The sequence below is a fragment of the Apostichopus japonicus genome, chromosome 7 (genome assembly GCF_037975245.1).
Source record: "Apostichopus japonicus isolate 1M-3 chromosome 7, ASM3797524v1, whole genome shotgun sequence".
Taxonomy (NCBI): Eukaryota; Metazoa; Echinodermata; class Holothuroidea; order Aspidochirotida; family Stichopodidae; genus Apostichopus; species Apostichopus japonicus.
The window spans coordinates 9,224,052-9,244,213 of record NC_092567.1 but is presented as its reverse complement, the minus strand read 5'-3'; the positions used below and the strand labels follow the sequence as shown (position 1 = coordinate 9,244,213).

The window sequence follows — 20,162 nt, the reverse complement described above, 5'->3', positions numbered from 1 at the left end:
TGCATTATAACATAAATTGTTTGAATCAATCGTCTGTATTATGTAAGCGCTGCATATATTTGTACAGAAATCTATTGTAGAAGTAGAATATAATGGGCCTACTGTGTGTACTAAAACGGTGATGATGTTAACGGGTAGAAACATGGAATGGATTCGATGAGCTCTCTAAAACATACAGATGCATCTCTCTGAAGAGGAGGGCGAAGGGGAGGGCCAGTGGCGGGAACAGGTATATGGTGTCTGAAGGGTGGAGGAGGTTAGACTAAACTTACTGAAGAGGATACTAAACACCGGGATTGGGATAGAGCATTGATAGTCTAGTAAGTGAATAATCATAGATCTGTATTACAATTTTTGTATAACCCGACCAAGCAATACTGCTAATGTAAGGATGGAAACGGGAAACTGTTATATGAAGTTGGTCTAAGGAACTGATGAAGGAGAGAGTAGTAGCGATATATTAAACTGAATATATTCGTTGTGTAACTAATTTGACTCTGAGAAAAAGAAATATATTAAAGTATTAGCGAGGTTTACGTCTCTGTCTATAAAATTACAATATATTCTTAGTAGGTCTATGTAAAGAAAACAATGGACATGAAGAAACAAAGAAAACAAAAGTAAGTGTTAATGGAGCTGGAGATAATGATAACAAACTACTCGGTGGAAGGAACAAAGAGGGTGATGATAGGGTTAGGGTGAGAGGAGGGTCAAAATTAATTGAAAAGGGAAACTGCGAAGAACAAATAGTGTAACGACGGTTATCTGAATGGGTCAGGTAGGGCAACGATGGATTGGTAAATGGGAGGTGTCGGGAATGTATTGAGTGAAGCCAGTGTTCGAATGGGTTATAAGTGAGGGGTTGGGGTGGGTGTGGGGGGAAGGGGGAATTCAGTCACATTAAATTGTAAAGGGCAAAACAGGGATGTCATGATCGAATCAAATATGACAAAATATTATTACGAGGAACAATAAAAATATTAAGCAGATTTTGTTCAAAGTTATGAATTATAAAAAGATGTAGCGCACGATGACTTTTTAAATTATTGTTCAACATTATGATAAAATAATGAGAATAAATATAAATTTAGCTTATTTGGTGTCAAATTGTATTTCAAACTATCAAGAAGAAATTGATGTAGTATGATATTACTTAAATCTTAACCTCTGCCATATATGAGATACATATTTGCCTTTAATGATATGATGGTATAGTAAAAAATACAATTTAACTTTATAATTAGCTCCATTACAATTATTTATTTCCCTTTTTGATACCGTATATACATTAACTAACTTTGAGTAACTATTTCACAAACTGCGACAACTAAAACTGTTTAAATGGTTGCTTGTTTCGTATAGATTTCAGTTTTACTAGATTATTATAATTTGATCACAATTCGAGGGGGCGGGGGGGGGGGGCGTTGAACCAATCAGTTATATGTTATTGCTATTGCTATTTTAATAACCATAATTTTACTACTTTCATATTAATAACGATTTTCAATCTCTTTCGTTGAAACGGTCCTTAAGTAAATTGTACGTAATTAAAAAAACAAATATGTTGGAGGTTTCAGTCAAAAGTAACAGTTGTTACTTATAAAACTCAACTTTAGAATATTCATTATTCTCGCTAGAATTATTAAAATCCAACAACCTTGTGTATATATCTCTTATTTTATCCTAATAAACATTCCTGTCATTCTAAAACCAAATTCTTAGTTACATTTAAACCATTAACTAAACAAAGAACGTTTAAAAAAAACCCCACCCACCCCACCCCTTTCTTACCAACACCCTCTTAAGATATTCACTATTGAATTCATTATATTTTGTTTTATTTATCATACCATTCTACAGAATTCCTTTCACGATGACCTAATTATTGAAATAAATTCAACTGAACTAATTAAATCCAATCCTTGACATTCAAATACAGCAGATTTTACATTCTGTATTGTTAGTTTAATATTGATAACGTTCTTTAATTAAATTAATTCCCTTTTCAACTGTTATGATGATTCTAACATCTACACCGGAATACCTACCTCAGCTCCTTCAAGCTTGTACACTGTGAGGAGTAAGACAAGATGGCCGCCACCTCTTTATTAGTTAGTCTCCTGTTTCTGTCATAGATCTCCAGCTTCTGGAGAGATCTCATGATACAGAGAGAGAGACCAGACTGAAGGATAAGGTTCAGACCAGACTCATCGACTCTAGGAGAGCAGTCATCTAGATCCACACAGGAGATAGGAATCTAGAATGAAAGAATAGAGTTACTGATAACAGAGTAGATGGAGATAAATAGATTGGATTTGGTTAGAATTAGAATAATTATTATAATATTATAAATAATAAAAATAAAGAAATAAAGATAAAGGAAAATAAAGCGATACACTAAAACATTTAGGTCGTGTTTATTTGTAAATAGGAATAAGTTAATAGAACTTTTATTTTGAACTTTCAGTTGGAAATTGTAATTGAAAATGTAAATGTTAGTCACTAATGTAATAATACTTATGAAAAAGGAGCCTTTACTTCAACTAATGCAAGGATTTTATAAAGATGAAGGATTTTTTGAAGGATTGTATTTAAATTAATAAGTTATTACTGATAATTAAAATGCAATTTAAACAAACAGATGCAGATCAAATTCATGTTTCAAGAGAGAAAGGTTGATGAGGCTTAAACTAATATTTTATTTACCAAATTATTAAATTATTGAACCAAATCCTACGTTTTTGCGCAAATTTGATTTACTTGCAAGTAATGGGATTTGTTTAAATGATGTATATCTGTGTTTAGATCACTAACCACTAATAGCTAATGAATTTATTTAAATTACATCATATGGAATTTACCGATAGTCTCCTGAATTATCAACTTCATCCATAAGTTAAGGTTTGAGTTTCACTTAACTTCTAGTGTTTTTCTTCGAAATGTAACATTTTCATTTTCTGTTTGTAGATATTCCTAAATTGGGTAATGCTTATGATCTTAAATTTCTAAAATTGATCGTTTCTTCCAAGTAAATAACTCCATCTGCTTTTTTACATTTTCTTTACAAATCATATTGTTATCTTGAAACAGTTATATTAAATAAGTTCTACTTTTCAGGTTGATTGGATCTTCATTGTAATATCTTCTGTGACTTTGTAGTTCAGCGGGTGTGAACAGTTAGCGGACAAATGTAGATGAACAAACACGAGAGATAAATCAAGTGATTACAAGTTCAATGAGAAGATGGCACCCTTTTAAAGCTAAGGTACGGTCAGAGCTATACGGCTCTGGCTAACGTCTGCTATAATTAAGTCAAAACGAGCTGTGAGTTAATAGTTATTTTTAATGAATTTGTTATCATTAAAATTAAATTGGAAAACTGTTATAAAGAGGTTCAAAGCTATACACAGTAATTTAAAAATGAATATTTCACATTTAGTGTAAGTTATATTGGCAGGAGTTAGATCAATCTAATAACGAGTTAGTATAAATAAGATCATTCCAGATAGCCTGTTCAGTCAAAATTGCAGGTTTCCTACATAACTGACTGAAAGATTGAGTAAGTTAGGTTATTACAATAATCATTGTGGAATGTTATAGATTGACACTAGTATGAATGCCCATCGGGCTATGTTATGTACGATTAGGCACGAGTTGAAGCATTCTTTTGTGATTTGAGACTTCAGAAGGGATAACAAAAATAGTAATAGTTTTGCTTAGCAGTAATTGTTCTCAAAGTAAATGTTAGGCATCAGCTCACCGAGAATGTTAAGCGCTGGTTTATTCTTCGCTAAATTTAAGAACCTTAAACAGAACTCAGTGCCCCGATTGCTTTTAATTCAATTCTTTTAAAGTTAAAGGCATTCTCTCAGCTAGGAAATTTTTAGAGGGCGGGCCAATTTCATATTTTTCGCTCGTACACCGTTACTCACGTGATACGGTATTTGTAATATACTGCCACTGTACAGTGTAAATCCTGTATGTAAATATACGTAATGTATAGCACAGTTTCATGCAGTGGTAGCAAAACACACGTAACGTGTATATTGCGGTCGCGTCGCCGCGCTGTTTAGGTGGAAGGCACAAGTTGCTTTATTGTGGGTCCGATGCCAAAAGCAGTGAGCGAAAAACGAACAAGGAATTGCAGGCATGAAAAGTGTACTTGAGCTGGTGCTACGTACATGGACTGGGTCTCCAAAAACGATCTACTGGAACAGAGATCGGGGATCGACAAAATGACCAATGCTACCTTCGCGGAGCATTTACTGGCATGGCAGATCATACGAGACGGTAGGCAGCAAATTATGCTAACGACTAACGTTATATATTTACTATTTAGGCTACAGTATACTGTTTTCCGGCCGAAGTGTTTGGTCTACTGAAGGCTTCCTTGTTATATTGTTCAATAGATCATGCTAGCTAGGCCTCCTTAGGAGTAGCTAGGCCGACAAACTAAGGCAACTACTGTAATACACAGAGAGGCATAGGCTAGTGCAGTAGTAGTATAGTCAGTATTGCGAAGTTTGGAACAATGCGAAGTTCGGACACCCCTAAGAAATACACGATTTCACCATGACAACCTACAGCAAGAGCCAATTGCACGAAAAACTGCGAAGCTACAGTTATTTTCTCTGCAAAATGACCCAACCATATCAACTATAGTTTCAGGTGATTTATACCATGATATATAGTTTTGGTTGTTTTAAGGTTTAGGTGTCCGAACTTCGCAGTGTCCATGCTACTGCAGTGCAGGCTGCTGTACTAACTGTAGCCTAGCCTAGGCCGAACATTTCTAGCTTCCGGTAATTTTGAACGGGTATATCTTCGTTGCAACGAATGGATGCAGACACTTTGCTTACCTGGAAGTGAAGGTTTCTATCGTGATGACGTAAATTTTCCGACCAATCATGAGCGCCTATTTACACGCAATTGCAAACCTGTTTGGGGAAAAAAAAATCGCATCCCGGGGGGTGGGGGATATATCCCCTACTTTTATGGTCAAGGGGGGATGGTTTACACAATCATCCCCCCAATTTCCAGTCCGATATAAAAAAAAAATAAGTTCAAATTAAACAAAATAAAATAAATTAAAGTTAAGTTAAAGTTAGGTTAGGTTAGGTCAAAATACTGAGGTTTCAACCTCAGTATTTTTGCAAGCTGTTCTCACTCCAGGGTTCCATACACTGCAAACAAACAACAACAAAACATAACGAATATAGGCCTATGATATAACGAGTCGGGGCGTCAGAACATGTTGAGGATGAAGGGATATGCCTAGCCTACTTGAAGAGCTTGCATCGTGTTGACGTCTAAATGCCTCTTTAAACACTTACATATATTTGCTAGCGTTCACAATTTGAACGCCAGCGTTCACAATTTGAGCGCTGTAGCGTAAAGCATTTGAACAGTAGGCGTTCGGGATTTGAACACTATACACATCAGGTTCTCAAAAATGAGGTGTTTCTAAAAAGGGCATTAGATGTCAAAAAGTATTCCACTTAACCACTTAACTTGTTCTTTATTGTAATAAGGCTTTGACGCCCAGGTGCGTTCTATATCGGACGATTATCGGTTACATTTTGCTGTTTGTAGTGTATATGTAAGAATGCAAGCCGACGATCACTGATAGCCATTAGCCACCAGGAAGGGATTGTTACAGAGAACCGTCTATATTGACCACAACACCGACTATGGACGGTGAGGCACTTGAGTAATGAACATGTATGGACTATGGATGGGGTGATTGACAAAGGTAATAGAGATACAGAAGGTGAATACGGGAGCATGGCAGACAGAATAAATGATTATGATTATTGTACCATCTCAACTCATCTGACATGTATTACTTTTTTCATAGATTGAATATTTTCTCAGTAATTGAGGAATTGCATACATGAAATTTATATTTCAAAGCTGAACTCATGCAGCCTTAAACACTCCGGGGGCCGTTTCAGGCCATCTGGGGAGTTTGCAAAGCCTAAAATTTTCTTGTACGCTCCGCGCCAACTGATGGTGGCGCTCCGCTTAGATAGTCTACTAATATCACCCCCCACCACTCTTCGGAACATATGTGCGCCACTGATGGAACCATACTAATGTAGTGTATATGTAGCCTCAAGCCATGCAAGGAGCTATCACCTATAGAGTTGCCTAGTGCAGGGAGATGTCACTGACAGCGAGAGGTTTACGTTATTAACACACTGTTACAAAAACGTATTCTTATAATAGAATACCGGCAGCCAGGACGTATGCGCTAAATTTAACAGAAGATCGTGAAGAACGGTGCGCCGTTCTAAACGAATACATTAGAACCGTAAAATCAAAAAGTAAGAGTTAATTATGTAAAGGAATAACTTCTCTCCTGTTAACGATTCCTATACTGTTTTCAAAGTTTGTCGAATTTTTTTACTTATATTGCAATTAATTCTTCAGTGGCCAACCCATTTAGTGTAAAAACCGACCGGCTTCAATGTGTGTACTTTTCTAAGAAAGACACCAAGGAAAGAACCTGGGCACGAAAACCAAACTACTGAACGACTGTTCCGCTCTCATCCCCAGGCCCCTTGCATCGAGACTGTGACTCGAAAGGGATACTTTTTAAGAACAAGAGCCCAAGGGCACTGTGGTTCCTTGCGTAGGGGTATATGACAATACACATAATATTATCATAGCAAGATTGGGCTCAAATAGTTCAAGTAAATGTGTTCCTACATGTACCCATAAAGTAACCAGCACTATAGCCAACACTTTTGTGATCACAAATTGTGATCGGATTTTTGATCAAAAGGCACTTTTGAGATCTGAATATGGCATCGAAAATGTAACAAATATAAGGTAACCTACAAGCGGGTCAACAGATAGGATAACATTGGTGACCTCGGATCACATGACCGTTAAGTGTGAAAATATTCCCCTATACTATTCACAACTTGTCCCAAAATACCAATCGTGTCAGACCTTGGCACTGGGAGTTATTGCATGAAATGTCTAAAAATTAACTTTGAACTTGTATAACTTCACACACAAAGGTCACCCGGGGGTCAACCCATTGACATTTTTGATCAGTGAGACCTAAATAGAGCATCAAAACTTTAAAAATTCAAACATTTTTTCTTTGCCCATTTTCCCTCCCAAAATACTATATTTTTAACATTAGGAGGACCCCATTGTATTTTCCATTGTTCAAATCCACGTACCCTAACCTTAACAATACCCCATACATTAGAATTCTTCCGAGGACGTGGTGATTCTTTAGAAATCACAACCGAGGACCTGAAATTCTTTTGTTCAAGTCCTCAGTCAGAATACAAAACAAACGCACACACACGCCCGCCAACCTGACTACATAGGTTCTAACGCAAGGAACCAAAAAGTCGCCCAGGAAAGAACCTGGGCAAGAAAACTAAACTACCAAACGACTGAACCGCTTCCAACCCCAGTCCCCTTGCATCGAGACTGTGACTGTGTGATCATCGTCAGGTGTGCATCACCATTCCCCTCGAAAGGGAACAGATACTACACATTATCTTAACACCTAATTATTATACGTTTAGTTTTAGTTTAGTAAATGCTTCAGAGCTAAGTCAACTACATGTACCGACTTTATGTTTTTGAGAAAATAGTGAACACGGTGTCGTTAATTTAAGCGCTAACAACAACAGTTTTTAACCATTAAACACATGCTCTTATATCAAAAGAAGTAAATCTACCACCCTTCAACATTAATTAGACATGTGATGCGTATAATTCAACACCGAAATCACCTAACGAGAATATAACCCACATAATTTCGGTAGCACCTTTTTTATTAATATGCAAATCGAACAGTGTCCGATGTTTGTTAATTGATACAGAACGGCGATAACTTGTAATTGTGCATTCACGCAAAGGTGTCAAAATACCCAATATTAAAGACAAATTATTCATTATTGGCGTCATGCAGTTAATAATGCATTCAACTGTTATTCTATATACAACCAATGGTGAATGTTAATTTACAATATAAATATACTGTAGTATGTCCATACAACATTTAAAGAACGGGAACCCCTGTTATTTGAAAAATCCAATTTTCTCATGTTCTGATATGTAACAAGTGAAAACAGGTTTCGTTTTCTTTCTGCAAATCACTGAATTATGCTGCTGAAAAACACCACTCACCCTCTTATGAATGCCAGTGCTTGTATATGTATTTGAATGCCCTCTAAATGTTGATATCTGTTTATTTTAAACAGTATTAAGATCTCAAATATGCAAGGAAGACATGTTATCATGACATGATATTGATAAAGAATGGCAGGGGAATTTAACCTCATCAACTATGTTTGCTAAGTAGTTTGGTGTGTCAAGCATCAACAAAGCAGAATAATTTACTTCATTGTTACCATTTCTATGGAACTCTGTACATCAAGAAGTGTAGGATACTGAAAGAAGCTTGATAGGTATAGGTCCTGATCTCCTCTATATCCAGTACAGTCTCTGTCTTCATCTTCACTAGAGGGTTTCTTCCTACGATTGAATTATTACATCATGGAGCCGTTTGAGCCTTAGTGACTTCTTAATCAAAAGTGAAACATTAACATGGAATCAAACTACTTATTCTGAAGAATTCAGAAGCAAAATGTTACCCACATCAAAGACAAAGCCATGGTAGCAATACCAATATGATCTAATCATTGATCTTTTTAATTCAGTAAAGTTACAGTGTTTGGTTTCTGGAACTTTTTTTAAGGTTCTAAGAAACTTGCATTCCGATAGCAAATTACACCACAGGGGACTTTGTGGGCAATCAACTTCACATGTTAGCCGTGGCCATCTTCAAGGCCTGTAAAAGACCCATTCACATTTTGTAAATATGTAAATAGGTGCACATTAGATTTGTAATACTGAAGCTGAAGTTACGTCAACGGGAAATGACTGATCAATACTAGCATAGTACTTCAGCTAGTCCTACATAGTGCTGAGACTATGTCACGATTGATGATGGCATTGCGGACCTATTGAATATTGTACCCAATCATTGGACTAGGCATAGGCGTAGGTTAGGATGTCTTTTAATTGTATATAGGCCTATAACTAGAATGTTATATGACTAGAATAGACCTATGGTTGTACGTCCCTGTTGTTTAACGTGATTCCCCGAAGCTACAGTACTGGCTTACTAACATGAAGATATTGCAATATATTCCAGATGGTGAACATGATACTGAAAGAAACAGATTGAGTATATTGCAATTGTCGAAGAAGAAATTCCACGAATCCCGTGTATTCATTTCATAGCGTTAGGCTTTGCACGTACACCCACTACAACTTACAAGGACAAGGGACATCATAACGTTGAAGTCATGGCTTATATATTTGAGATCATAATACTGTGAAGAAACAATACAAATTGAATACAATGAAGTAAATTATTCTGCTTTGTTGATGCTTGACACACCAAACTACTTAGCAAACATAGTTGATGAGGTTAAATTCCCCTGCCATTCTTTATCAATATCATGTCATGATAACATGTCTTCCTTGCATATTTGAGATCTTAATACTGTTTAAAATAAACAGATATCAACATTTAGAGGGCATTCAAATACATATACAAGCACTGGCATTCATAAGAGGGTGAGTGGTGTTTTTCAGCAGCATAATTCAGTGATTTGCAGAAAGAAAACGAAACCTGTTTTCACTTGTTACATATCAGAACATGAGAAAATTGGATTTTTCAAATAACAGGGGTTCCCGTTCTTTAAATGTTGTATGGACATACTACAGTATATTTATATTGTAAATTAACATTCACCATTGGTTGTATATAGAATAACAGTTGAATGCATTATTAACTGCATGACGCCAATAATGAATAATTTGTCTTTAATATTGGGTATTTTGACACCTTTGCGTGAATGCACAATTACAAGTTATCGCCGTTCTGTATCAATTAACAAACATCGGACACTGTTCGATTTGCATATTAATAAAAAAGGTGCTACCGAAATTATGTGGGTTATATTCTCGTTAGGTGATTTCGGTGTTGAATTATACGCATCACATGTCTAATTAATGTTGAAGGGTGGTAGATTTACTTCTTTTGATATAAGAGCATGTGTTTAATGGTTAAAAACTGTTGTTGTTAGCGCTTAAATTAACGACACCGTGTTCACTATTTTCTCAAAAACATAAAGTCGGTACATGTAGTTGACTTAGCCCTGAAGCATTTACTAAACTAAAACTAAACGTATAATAATTAGGTGTTAAGATAATGTGTAGTATCTGTTCCCTTTCGAGGGGAATGGTGATGCACACCTGACGATGATCACACAGTCATAGTCTCGATGCAAGGGGACTGGGGTTGGAAGCGGTTCAGTCGTTTGGTAGTTTAGTTTTCTTGCCCAGGTTCTTTCCTGGGCGACTTTTTGATTCCTTGCGTTAGAACCTATGTAGTCAGGTTGGCGGGCGTGTGTGTGCGTTTGTTTTGTATTCTGACTGAGGACTTGAACAAAAGAATTTCAGGTCCTCGGTTGTGATTTCTAAAGAATCACCACGTCCTCGGAAGAATTCTAATGTATGGGGTATTGTTAAGGTTAGGGTACGTGGATTTGAACAATGGAAAATACAATGGGGTCCTCCTAATGTTAAAAATATAGTATTTTGGGAGGGAAAATGGGCAAAGAAAAAATGTTTGAATTTTTAAAGTTTTGATGCTCTATTTAGGTCTCACTGATCAAAAATGTCAATGGGTTGACCCCCGGGTGACCTTTGTGTGTGAAGTTATACAAGTTCAAAGTTAATATTTAGACATTTCATGCAATAACTCCCAGTGCCAAGGTCTGACACGATTGGTATTTTGGGTCAAGTTGTGAATAGTATAGGGGAATATTTTCACACTTAACGGTCATGTGATCCGAGGTCACCAATGTTATCCTATATGTTGACCCGCTTGTAGGTTACCTTATATTTGTTACATTTTCGATGCCATATTCAGATCTCAAAAGTGCCTTTTGATCAAAAATCCGATCACAATTTGTGATCACAAAAGTGTTGGCTATAGTGCTGGTTACTTTATGGGTACATGTAGGAACACATTTACTTGAACTATTTGAGCCCAATCTTGCTACGATAATATTATGTGTATTGTCATATACCCCTACGCAAGGAACCACAGTGCCCTTGGGCTCTTGTTCTTAAAAAGTATCCCTTTCGAGTCACAGTCTCGATGCAAGGGGCCTGGGGATGAGAGCGGAACAGTCGTTCAGTAGTTTGGTTTTCGTGCCGCAGGTTCGTTCCTTGGTGTCTTTCTTAGAAAAGTACACACATTGAAGCCGGTCGGTTTTTACACTAAATGGGTTGGCCACTGAAGAATTAATTGCAATATAAGTAAAAAATTCGACAAACTTTGAAAACAGTATAGGAATCGTTAACAGGAGAGAAGTTATTCCTTTACATAATTAACTCTTACTTTTTGATTTTACGGTTCTAATGTATTCGTTTAGAACGGCGCACCGTTCTTCACGATCTTCTGTTAAATTTAGCGCATACGTCCTGGCTGCCGGTATTCTATTATAAGAATACGTTTTTGTAACAGTGTGTTAATAACGTAAACCTCTCGCTGTCAGTGACATCTCCCTGCACTAGGCAACTCTATAGGTGATAGCTCCTTGCATGGCTTGAGGCTACATATACACTACATTAGTATGGTTCCATCAGTGGCGCACATATGTTCCGAAGAGTGGTGGGGGATGATATTAGTAGACTATCTAAGCGGAGCGCCACCATCAGTTTGCGCGGAGCGTACAAGAAAATTTTAGGCTTTGCAAACTCCCCAGATGGCCTGAAACGGCCCCGGAGTGTTTAAGGCTGCATGAGTTCAGCTTTGAAATATAAATTTCATGTATGCAATTCCTCAATTACTGAGAAAATATTCAATCTATGAAAAAAGTAATACATGTCAGATGAGTTGAGATGGTACAATAATCATAATCATTTATTCTGTCTGCCATGCTCCCGTATTCACCTTCTGTATCTCTATTACCTTTGTCAATCACCCCATCCATAGTCCATACATGTTCATTACTCAAGTGCCTCACCGTCCATAGTCGGTGTTGTGGTCAATATAGACGGTTCTCTGTAACAATCCCTTCCTGGTGGCTAATGGCTATCAGTGATCGTCGGCTTGCATTCTTACATATACACTACGAACAGCAAAATGTAACCGATAATCGTCCGATATAGAACGCACCTGGGCGTCAAAGCCTTATTACAATAAAGAACAAGTTAAGTGGTTAAGTGGAATACTTTTTGACATCTAATGCCCTTTTTAGAAACACCTCATTTTTGAGAACCTGATGTGTATAGTGTTCAAATCCTGAACGCCTACTGTTTAAATGCTTTACGCTACAGCGCTCAAATTGTGAACGCTGGCGTTCAAATTGTGAACGCTAGCAAATATATGTAAGTGTTTAAAGAGGCATTTAGACGTCAACACGATGCAAGCTCTTCAAGTAGGCTAGGCATATCCCTTCATCCTCAACATGTTCTGACGCCCCGACTCGTTATATCATAGGCCTATATTCGTTATGTTTTGTTGTTGTTTGTTTGCAGTGTATGGAACCCTGGAGTGAGAACAGCTTGCAAAAATACTGAGGTTGAAACCTCAGTATTTTGACCTAACCTAACTTTAACTTAACTTTAATTTATTTTATTTTGTTTTAATTTGAACTTATTTTTTTTTATATCGGACTGGAAATTGGGGGGATGATTGTGTAAACCATCCCCCCTTGACCATAAAAGTGGGGGATATATCCCCCACCCCCCGGGATGCGATTTTTTTCCCCAAACAGGTTTGCAATTGCGTGTAAATAGGCGCTCATGATTGGTCGGAAAATTTACGTCATCACGATAGTAACCTTCACTTCTAGGTAACCAAAGTGTCTGCATCCATTCGTTGCAACGAAGATATACCCGTTCAAAATTACCGGAAGCTATTCGTTGTAGATGAGTTTGGAATTGGTTTAGAGATACTGAGCACACTAGTATGGTATGATCATCTACTTTGATCGAAGTTTTCTATGAAGGCATTAATCGATAACAACGCACAGTGAAATGTTCGTACAGGGTACATCACACATGCGCTGGCCTATATGTATTATAACTGTGTACACAGTGTAGTGACGGAAAAATATCATACTGTAGCAGGGTGGGCTCATAATTGACGCAATTAAGGATTTGATGAAAGATGTATATCAAGGAAAAATCCAAATCACTCAACTCTATGTGTTTTTCATATGTATAGTTCCTCAGAAATGTTATGATCTCAAAATATTTAAGGTTCTGTGCTTATGCACAGTACAATTGAGCAGAATTTGGCCACAAAATGTCTGCCGTGTCAAGTTCTATCATACCCCTAAATTGACACATTCGTCGATTAGCTAACTGTAGTCCAGGCCTTAGTATACATCCATTGACTTTAGATGCTGTTTGCTATGCTCTGAGCCTCTAAGGGCAGACAAGTCAGGTCCCAGAGAGTAGTCTTATCATATTGAGGTAATGTTGGTTATTTTTAGGATGTAAGATTTCCAAATGCCCCAAAAACGTGCAAAACTGGGGGGGGGGGGGGGGGAGGGTGTTAAAAGCTTAAAAAATACCACAATTTGGTCAGCAAATAGCTGAAATGGATTCAAACTCATGAAAAATTTAATTCTGCTGGACTGCAAAGTTTAGGTGGCCTGCTGTATCGTTGCTAGTAATAATTGAAGGTGCGTCAATTACGGGGGTGCATCAATTATGAAGCCTTGACTACACTAAACTGTTTGCGTATATTCATTCAAGACTCGTGAAGTTGATTTTAGTGTACGCCTACCCATTCCACGAAACGAATTCCGATTGCAGTAGAACGGCTCACAAATCTTGAATAACGTAAACACGAACCCAAAAGAATGTAGCGTATGTATCATAAGTAAGGTCAACATGTGATTCAAGCATTAAAAGTAAAGTTAGGGCTTTGATGGACCCTAACTAGACTTAATACAGTGTCAGTGTGTACCTCAGTGCATGTCTTCGAACTTCGAAGCGATGCCCATTATTGATGCTGACGTCACGAGCAATCTGATTGGCGGAAAACTCCGTAATTGCAAACCTGTTTGGGAAAAAAAATCGCCTCCGGGATGTGCGCCCCATGTGGGTTCCATGACCATACACTACAGCCCCTGTAAGGGTTGTTACTACATTAGTATGGTTCGATGACAATACACTACACTCCCTGTAAGGGTTGTTACTACATTAGTATGGTTTGATGACAATGCACTCCAACATATATGGCTTGTTGTTCCAGGTTTAATTCAATCATTTGAAGCATTTAACTTTTATTTAAAGTATTGGAAGACTAGCTATTTATTCGTAACGGAAGAATCTGAAATTCCAAAAATTAACACTCCATGTGTTTATGTTGAAGAATACGTTCAATATTATCAATACATCATCAGTATGATAAGAGTTTTAGCGCAATTTGGCACATGCAGAGATTATTCTGATTGGTTTAAATATACTATGACATCATTTGCAATAATCCTCAATACACCACTGTATATTCATTTGCTAGGAAAACCATCCTTCTTCTTTAAACCGAAATTTTTATAATTTAAAGTGGCTTAAATAATAGTTTTCAATGACTGTGAATAGACTTGAGAATAAAGAAAACAAAACCATTATAAAATATTAAACAGTTCCTAAATTATGTGTAGGAAAAATGTAAAGGGCTGTGTTTTTTAATTAGCTAACTTACATTATGTTTAGATGCAATCTCCAGCAACTGTGTCGTCGATCTTTGAAGAAGAGCGCTGTCGCCTCTCTTTATATTAGCGGTACGCGAGCAGAGCTCTTTCACCGAATCCATAATGTCGTTGACGTCACCAGTTTGTTCCAGGATACAGAGGATGGCAAACGTATCCCCGCCTGATAATCTCTTCAAATGGTTGATGAGTTTCTTTCCAGCATCGGGATCCAGACCACAGGCGAATCTAAATAGGTATTGAAGATCAAATGGATCTAAGAACCTGAGCATATCGGAGAGATCGTGTGCGTTCTTTACAAGAGTGACAAGGTGGTGGGCTGCATACCATTCACAGAATAGTTTATGATAAAAACGGACCATCGTTGTAAACGACACATTGTTTCCAATGGAATCATTGCTCACTTCATCTTCCTCCACCAAAATGCCAATTGAAATATACTGGTCATATGGTTCTGGCCCGACTCTTTGACGAAATCCAGTCTTAATCCATGATAATTGTTGGTTTTTCTTGTTTAATCCTTCGAAAGCTATTTTGTCTAGCTCATGATGTTCCATTTCATGAATATAGAACTTGTTGCTTCTATTGTCTTTAAATTTCTGTTTCAGATGGTCGTAAAAACATCTAATCATGTGTTTGAAGAATTGTGTGACAGACTTGAACTTCATGAAGTCTCTCTGATCATGAGCCATGTGGGCAAACATCACGAATATGAGAGGCACCTGGCAAATATCAGCAAGGATGGAGTTTTCATAGAGCCGTTGTTTTATTTCTGCCACTGCCTCATCGTTGTTACCTACTACGGTCTTGCCAATGTACTCATCCCTAGCTTTGTCATCGAACCCTGTTAGTTTGGCCCTCTTTTTTTCTTCTGTAAGACATTCTGGAAGATATCTTGTCGTTAAGCTGACATCAAAGTCTGTAAACAGTTCCATCTTGATGATCCTGTGTACATCGTCATTATCATTGCTGTCCCTGCCAGGATACTCGTCATATCCATCCAAAATAATGTGGACGGACGAGCAACTGTGAATTATCTTTTCAATATCATGTTTGCTAACACGGGGTTCGTGGAAGAGAAGAAATGACTTAATCGCCCTGTAGAGAGATTTTACACTTCCAAGTTGTCTTAGCCGAAGAAGAATTAGTATTTCTACATTGTTCATCGGGGAATCCGATACTTCATTACACCAATCGTAGGCCAGCTGAAGGGTTAACGTTGACTTACCATATCCGGGCTCTCCTTGTATAATGCGTCTCTTGGATTTAAACCGAAAGTCAGTATAAATACTTTTGTAAGAATCCAAACGCTCCCATGATCCTCTGGTGCCTGGCGTTAGCTCTGGTGCCAGACATACTTCAACGCCCCCTTCTACAAAGACCTTGTCCACACAATAAAGTCTATCTTTTATATATGGTAGGGGTTGAATCGCATCATATTGGCCTTTATATGTCCTTTTGAGACCTTCTATCAGAAATATTTTCTTCTCTAAACAAAAAAACAGAAACAATATGTGTAAATGTTACCACGTATGACTAAATGTGACGAACAAATTAGTGACACACATGGGAACACGTAAATCTTGTTTATTCGTTACTGATAATACAGTTTTGTTACTGTTCTCTGTGTTATTAAGACGACAGAGGGGGAGGGGGTTACATTTTTTACCAAAAAATAAATAAATATACGCAAATGGCAAAGTCAGAGTTAAAGACAACTACCTTGAAGATCAGGATTCAGCTCCATTATCGCGTGATTCAATTCAGACAGTCTACGAAGCGTAAATGGGTCGTGTGAGTACAGCCCCTGCCCATCGTTTCCGAGAATCTGTTTTAAAGATATGAGCAAAAAAGGGAATCTAAATAATTACATCATTCCGTTAACCGTCAAGATATATACTGCATTGTTTTGATGTTGCATATGGTTTGGTTCAATGTGTTGTTATTTAAAATGTGTTGGGAACGAATATTTTATTCCTAGGAGGTGCAATGATTAGTACATGACAAAGAGACATCAAGACATTTTTTTCAGACCAATACCCCTATATGATGCCTAACTCTATGCTACGTGTTACAATCATTAAATTTACTAAAGCGCAAATAATTTATTATTCCACACAGTTATATCCATCAACCGGAATATCTCTTACAAGATAGTTAAATAAGGCAACAAGGGTTAATGTTATGTTGAATTACCGTCTTGTCGAACCTAAAGAGAAAAGAAAATCAACTGAAACTGACTTACGATTTGCCCTTCATGTCTTCATCTAATCATTGATTGTGTTGTTACGAGTCCATATGCAGGTTTGTCCAGCTGTCAATTGAATAGGAAAATTCATGTAAATAGCCTTGTGTTAAGCAATGAACTTCAACCATGCACATAATAAAAATTCCTTTGATTGTGTGGCGTATAAAGAAGTTGAAATTCCATGGTCAGTACACTTGTGACTGACATATATGCGAAAATGCATATCACAATGCCAAACATCATCATTATAGTGAAAATGTGAAAACTTATTTAGTAGAGCAACATGCCCGATACCATATGTACATGTACACTATAAAGGGTCATATGTGGGTCAATCCATGCTAAATCAACAGAGGCCTCCACCTCGACCCTCTCAGAATCGCTAGAAATTGATATGGTGTCTTGCCATATGTCTCAAAGGATGAACTTGGGCAAAACAAATGTTGAAGACCATTTGGTTGCTAGAATACGGCCCCGCCTAGCAACCAAATCCAGATTGCATTTTAAGAGCCATAAATTTTTGTCATCTACCCCCCCCCCCCCCCCCACAATTACACACACACACATCCTCAACCCAACCTTAATACAGAGTCCAGATTTGGATCACAGTTGATGTTTGTGCTATGTGAAATACATGTTTAATGAGAGAAAACCTACAGACAATCTTCATAAATATAACATCATCAGTCATCTCCTCCTAGCCACTCAAATTGATAACCAACTTTCAATTAAGTACAAAATATGTCTCCTGTACAGATTTGATGTACTTTCTTGTTTATTCTCCACATCCAGTGCTGACTACTCTGTTGTACCTTTGCCAACCATACTTGTCTGTTGACACATCGATTACTCCATCATTGGGTGTTTTGTCATTAGCAGAGATTCATTTCAGTTGTAATTGATTCTTTTCTCTGAATCGCTTACGGTTGGCATTCATTTTACTAAGAATTTCAGTGTGAAGAGTATACAATCTTCCACTTGCTGTGATTGGTGCAATAGAACATGGGAGTATGGAACCCAACAAACATCATCTCTTGATGGGCGAAACACAGACCCTCTCTATTCTGAATTGTGCATGACTTTAACCTTGATGTCATTAAATGAATCAGAATTTTCTAAAATTATCCCAACCCACCATTGGCCATCATAGACACAATACACAAACTGTCCAAGCCTCAAATCATGAATTTCTTGTGGTATTACAGCTTCCTTTTGCTCAGCTTATATATTTGATGTGATGATTCCTGTGTACACAATCTATCATGTACCATCAATGCTTGAATTACACAATGCCTCACTTCATTGTGTATACAGTGTACATCTCACTTAACTAGTATTTGTGAAGTCTGTGATAAACAACAAGTAGCGCAAGATGAGATGTTGAAGTTAATGCTCTGGTGATTTCTATTTTGCTTACTGAAAGTACACTAATTGCATGATGTTGCACAGATTGAATGAACGATTCAGTACTGCATCACACATCTATACAATATCTATAGAGCTGTTTAAATGGGTTTTTTCCTAACATAATAGACCAGGAGCCCAGAGGGTTTGGTTAGCTGGGGAGGTAACCAATTGCCTTGTACATCGCAATGTTCACAGTGCATTCCTGTATATGAAACCAGACGACTGGCAAACTGGCTGTGGTGGGTGCGGCTGGGAGGGCAATTTTGAATTCACCTAGAAGCTAAACTAGATCAGCTTTCATTGGTAACCACATCAAAGTAAGTACAATGTGTCAGGTATGGCCCCAAGAGAAAAAAACTGAAGAGAAAACCCAAGAGAAAACTACTGGAAACTGATAGGCAGAACTCTATATGGGTCAATCCATGCCAAATCAACAGTGGCCTCCACGTCGACCCTCTCAAAATCGCCTGAAATTGATATGGTGTCTTGCCATATGTCTCAAAGGATGAAATTGGGCCAAAAAAATGTTGAAAACTTTTTGGTTGCTAGGATGCGGCCCCGCCTAGCAACCATATCCAGATTGCATTTTAGGAGCCCTAAATTTGTGTCAAGTTTGGAGGCATCTTTTGCATAAATGTAAAGTATTTTATGTCTGATATTGCAGATGTAACGAATACTGCTTTCTATATTACTAGGTTATTTTTGGTGGCGCTATCCACTAACAAGAATGTGCGACCTGTGGAAAATTCCGTGAAGGGTTTCCCGCACGATAGCCTAGCCGCGGAACCACGTTGCTTGGGACACAATACGATCAACCGTCAAGGAGAACAGACGTAATACCCACCAATATACACCATTAGCCCTATGCAGCAAAAGATAAAAAAGTGAATTTGGTGAAAGTTAAGTACCTAGGCTAGTAATTAATAATCCCCGATATTTCCAATTAGGGAGGGACATATCTTGAGGGTTCGATTTTGTTTTCTTGGTTGGAAGCGGCTAATCTGATCATTTCTTTATCGGCCGTACCTGTGGTACTAGTAACGGCCGTTACTCACTAAGGCCCGAACCGTATCCGGCTAGTAGTAGAACCCCCGTAGGAGTAGGAAAACCAGATACCACTGTGAGGAGGGAGGTAATCATTTCAACCAGTTTTCTAGGCACCGAGGCTGGGGGCTATTTTTAAAGAAGCAGACGGGTCTGATAGTACACAACTATTACTTATTAACAACCGGGTGGAGTTCGAAGGAACTGCCTATGCTTAGTATCCAGTACAGTTACACTCCTCCCTTGCATCTGTACGAGTTTACATAATTAATATCAGACTAGGGTAATACGGCCAGCTATGACTTCAATGTAACACAACTGAATATCAGCACGCTCGGGTCACTCTATTGAAGTTGAGCAGACTGAAGGACAGCCTACTTACGTTCAGCCAACTGAGGTTCAGCGTACTGAGGGACAGCCGACGGAGTGTCAGCCTATTGAAGTTCTACTGACGGAGTGTCAGCCTACTGAAGTTCTGCCGACGGAGTGTCAGCCTACTGAAGTTCTTCCGACGGAGTGTCAGCCTACTGAAGTTCTGCCGACGGAGTATCAGCCTCCTGAAGTTCTACCGACGGAGTGTCAGCCTACTGAAGTTCTACTGACTGAAGGTCAGCCTACTGAAGTTCTACTGACTGAAGGTCAGCCTACTGAAGTTCTACTGACGGAGTGTCAGCCTACTGAAG

At 37.9% G+C, this 20,162-nt stretch overlaps 1 protein-coding gene across 1 annotated transcript in view; it reads right to left on the bottom strand.

Moving 5' to 3' along the window:
• The window catches only part of LOC139970053 (uncharacterized), a 491,924-nt gene that overhangs the window by 464,425 nt on the left and 7,337 nt on the right, over positions 1-20,162 (bottom strand). Inside the window, exons 2-5 of the mRNA XM_071975667.1 lie at positions 17,026-17,094; positions 16,503-16,608; positions 14,774-16,269; positions 2,049-2,257 (exon numbers count right to left, since the gene is read on the bottom strand). Of these exons, the coding sequence (XP_071831768.1) occupies positions 2,049-2,257; positions 14,774-16,269; positions 16,503-16,527 (1,730 nt within the window). The 5' untranslated portion in view covers positions 16,528-16,608; positions 17,026-17,094. The remainder of the gene's footprint in view (positions 1-2,048; positions 2,258-14,773; positions 16,270-16,502; positions 16,609-17,025; positions 17,095-20,162) is intronic.